Source organism: Eucyclogobius newberryi, unplaced genomic scaffold (assembly GCF_026437365.1).
Source record: "Eucyclogobius newberryi isolate DKJ021-1_F unplaced genomic scaffold, fEucNew1.0.hap1 SCAF_22, whole genome shotgun sequence".
In the NCBI taxonomy this organism is placed as follows: Eukaryota; Metazoa; Chordata; class Actinopteri; order Gobiiformes; family Gobiidae; genus Eucyclogobius; species Eucyclogobius newberryi.
In genome coordinates this window covers 23131481-23134873 of record NW_027315857.1, presented here as the reverse complement: position 1 = coordinate 23134873, position 3393 = coordinate 23131481, and the positions used below count along the sequence as shown (strand labels likewise).

Sequence of the window (3393 nt, the reverse complement as noted above, 5' to 3'; positions counted from 1 at the left end):
TGTGATGTAAAAATGTCATGTCTTTAAAACTAAAGGTCTTATGTGTAACATCGGGTCATTGTGGCTCTGCAGACTGTGAAACAGAAGCAGGACGTGTCACATGAGGTGGAACATGAGTGTGTTTCTCTGCAATACGTTTAGACTGGTTTTGTGCATATGTGGCACCTGCTGTGCCTTCATAAACTGAACTCAGACTGACCTGTGCGGGGCCCTTCAGACTGACCTGTGCGGGGCCCTTCAGACTGACCTGTGCGGGGCCCTTCAGACTGACCTGTACGGGGCCCTTCAGACTAACCTGTGCAGGGCCCTTCAGACTGACCTGTGCGGGGCCCTTCAGACTGACTTGTGCGGGGCCCTTCAGACTGACATGTGCGGGGCCCTTCAGACTGACCTGTGCGGGGCCCTTCAGACTGACATGTGCGGGGCCCTTCAGACTGACTTGTGCGGGGCCCTTCAGACTGACATGTGCGGGGCCCTTCAGACTGACCCCGGGGCCCTTCATAATGACTTGTGCAGAAGGAAAGAGGCGGAGTTTGTTTGTTTGTTGTTGTTTATTGACAGCGTCTCATGCACAAACAGTGACGTGCACAACATTTGAACTTCTTTCCGCTCTGAGCACTACGACTCCCACAATGCACCTGTGTCCAGAGGCTCTGAATGACGTCATCAGATTGACACGTACAAAAATAGAGCTTTATATGATACAAATATAGAAGTTTAGATAAAGTAGATCCACAGATCATGCAGCGCCACAAGAAGATCCAGCAGCTTCACAGACAAAGTGCTTCAGTTCATTTGGGCGTTCACTGTCCAATAACGTCTCCTCTGATTGGTCCACAACACTGACAGTCTGTCACACTATGACGTCACGCTGTAACGGCAAAAACACAAACACAAACAGGATTCCCGTGACCTTCTGCTGCGGTCAGTGACTCCGCTCCTGCTCAGTCCAGACAGAGTCCAGGCCAATCCAGGCCAAGTCCAGACAGAGTCCAGACCCTCTCATTCCGGGCCACGCGCCAGGTGCGGGGGCGTTGACGCCATTACGCACGCGCCTTGTGCCGCGGCTCAAACATTTCAAACTGTCACAAACTCAGTGACTGATGATGAAAGCTGCTCACGTGCCCGCGCATTACACCCCGGGCGCGTTCACGGCCAGCGCGTACGCCGCCATCATCTGCGCGCGCAGCTGCTGCTTGATGTGCACGCGCCCGTGCCGCTTCCTCTCGTCGCTGCGCGCAAACTTCTTCCCGCAGACGTCACAGGAGAACGGCTTCTCCCCCGTGTGCGTGCGCGTGTGCGTGGTCAGGTGGTCGCTGCGGCTGAAGGCGCGCGCGCAGATCGTGCACTGAAAAGGCTTCTGCCCCGTGTGGATGCGCACGTGACGGTTCAGTTCGTCCGAGCGCGAGAAGCGGCGATCGCAGCCCTGCACCGCGCACGGGAACGGTTTAGCTTTGACGCTCTTCTGCCGCCTCCCGCGCGCCGCCGCCTTGGGCGCGGGCACGTGCACGCCCTGCAGCAGGGACGAGAGCACGTGCGCATCCACGACCGGGTTCCCGCTGATGACGTATGTGGCGGAATCTCCCTGTGCTCCCGGGAGCCCGGTGCAGAGCCAGTCCCGCGGCTCCTGCTTCACCTCCAGCCCGGGCCTCGGTGCGCTCTGCGCGGCGTCCGGCAGCAGCAGAGTGTCCAGCAGCTCCGCCACGTCCAGCGCGTCCAGCTCCACCGGCAGAAGCTCACAGTCTGCGGCGGAGCCCAGGCAGGTCCCGCCGCAGCTCGGGCTGAACTCCATCTTCACCTGCACCGGCTCGATTTTCACTGACACCGGGCTTGGCGCGGGCACCGGAGCGGGGGCCGCGGGCACCGGAGCGGGGGCCGCAGGGGCCGCGGGGGCCGCGGGGGCCGCGGGGGCCGCAGGCTGATGCTCCGGCTGCGCGTCGCTGCAGATGCCCACGATCTCCGTGATCATTGTGAGAATCGCGTCCGCTGCGCTGCTCAGTCCCGGTGCGGCGCTTTGCTCCGGGAAGAACGAACCGTCCAGCCCCGGTGACCGGGAGTCTGAGGAGCTGTCACTGAAGTCTGAGAAGAAGTCCGAGTCTGAGGCGTCGGTCCCGGGAGAGAAGACTGAGGAGAGAGAGAGAGAGAGAGAGGAGGGTTAGAGCGGGGCCCCACAGGTGTCCTCACGTGCACCTGCTGCCACGTGCACGCCCACATGCGCGCTTCATCTTCATCAAACACAAACTCCTCTTCATCACATGCAGGACACTCTTCATCACATGCAGGACACTCTTCATCACACTCTTCATCACACTCTTCATCACACTCTTCATCACACTCTTCATCACACTCTTCATCACACTCTTCATCACAGTGAGACGCACCTTGGCTGAACGGAGAACCCACGTCCGAGTCCTCGCTGAGGCTCGAGCCCACACTGTCCACCCACGCGCTGCACGCGTCCTCAAACTCCGACATAAAGCTGTCCTCGCGCTCCAGCAGCATGTTCTGTTCGGTTAGTCCTGGTTAGGCTCGGTTAAAATCGGTTAGGCTCGGTTAGGCTCGGTTAGTCCTGGTTAGTGCTGATAATCCTGGGTCAGTGCCGTGAGTCTTGTGTCGGAGGCTCTACTGATGCTGGAATGATGCTGGTCCTCTCCGCCGCGCGCCTTTTATACCCTCCGTCTCCTCAGCACCATCCTCGCGCTCTGATTGGCCGCTCCGGAGCCAGGGATTCCCCCCTCCGCGTGCGTGTCGTAGCTGCCCAAACATGGCCCGTTTCCGGTGTTGACGCGCGGCGGTATCCCCGAACCATAAAAGGCGCCAGGGTTTCCTCCAGCACTGCGGCACTGCGTTACACAACACGCGGGAGGACCCGGCTCTGCAGCGGCGCTGCGGCGCGCGCGGGACGCGACCGGGACGCGACCGGGACCGGACTAAACATGCAAAATAAAGTCCAAAACATCTCGCGGTGCATTTGGGTCTCGCGAGGAGCGCGCGGGGCCAGATGGACGCGGGGCCAAAGGCGCGCGGGGCTCTGCGGTCAGCGTCCATCGTCACGTGACTGTGTCCATCAGCTCTAAGTTTGTTTTGATCTGGTCATTTGTTGGTGGTTTATGAACTTTTATGAATGTGTTTATGTGAAACACGTGACACAGAAGTGCACCTGCTGCTCCTGACCTCCTGTGACGTCACTGTGGTCACTGTGTTTGACCTGCACTGGACAAATACATCTCACTGTATCTGACCTGTTTGTCAAAAGAGCGAGTGTTAAACTGGACTAAACCAGGACTAAACCAGGACTAAACCAGGTCTAAACCAGGTCTAAACCAGGTCTAAACCAGGTCTAAACCAGGTCTAAACCAGGACTAAACCAGGACTAAACCAGGTCTAAACCAG

The 3393-nt window shown here is 58.7% G+C and overlaps 1 protein-coding gene across 1 annotated transcript; it reads right to left on the bottom strand.

The window, feature by feature from the left end:
- Positions 1-792: 792 nt before the first annotated feature.
- Positions 793-2613, bottom strand: LOC140371454 (uncharacterized). Its single transcript, XM_072458606.1, has 2 exons — positions 2382-2613; positions 793-2124 (listed from the first exon to the last, which is right to left on the bottom strand). The coding sequence occupies exons 1-2, from the start codon at positions 2500-2502 to the stop codon at positions 1133-1135; spliced, it is 1113 nt and encodes a 370-aa protein (XP_072314707.1). The 5' UTR covers positions 2503-2613; the 3' UTR covers positions 793-1132.
- Positions 2614-3393: the final 780 nt, after the last annotated feature.

Coding starts and splice junctions, on each gene's coding strand:
- LOC140371454 (XM_072458606.1), bottom strand. CDS start 2,502: ATGCTGCTGGAGCGCGAGGACAGCTTTATGTCGGAGTTTGAGGACGCG. Junction 2,125..2,381: donor GGGTTCTCCGTTCAGCCAAG/GTGCGTCTCACT, acceptor CTCTCTCCTCAG/TCTTCTCTCCCGGGACCGAC.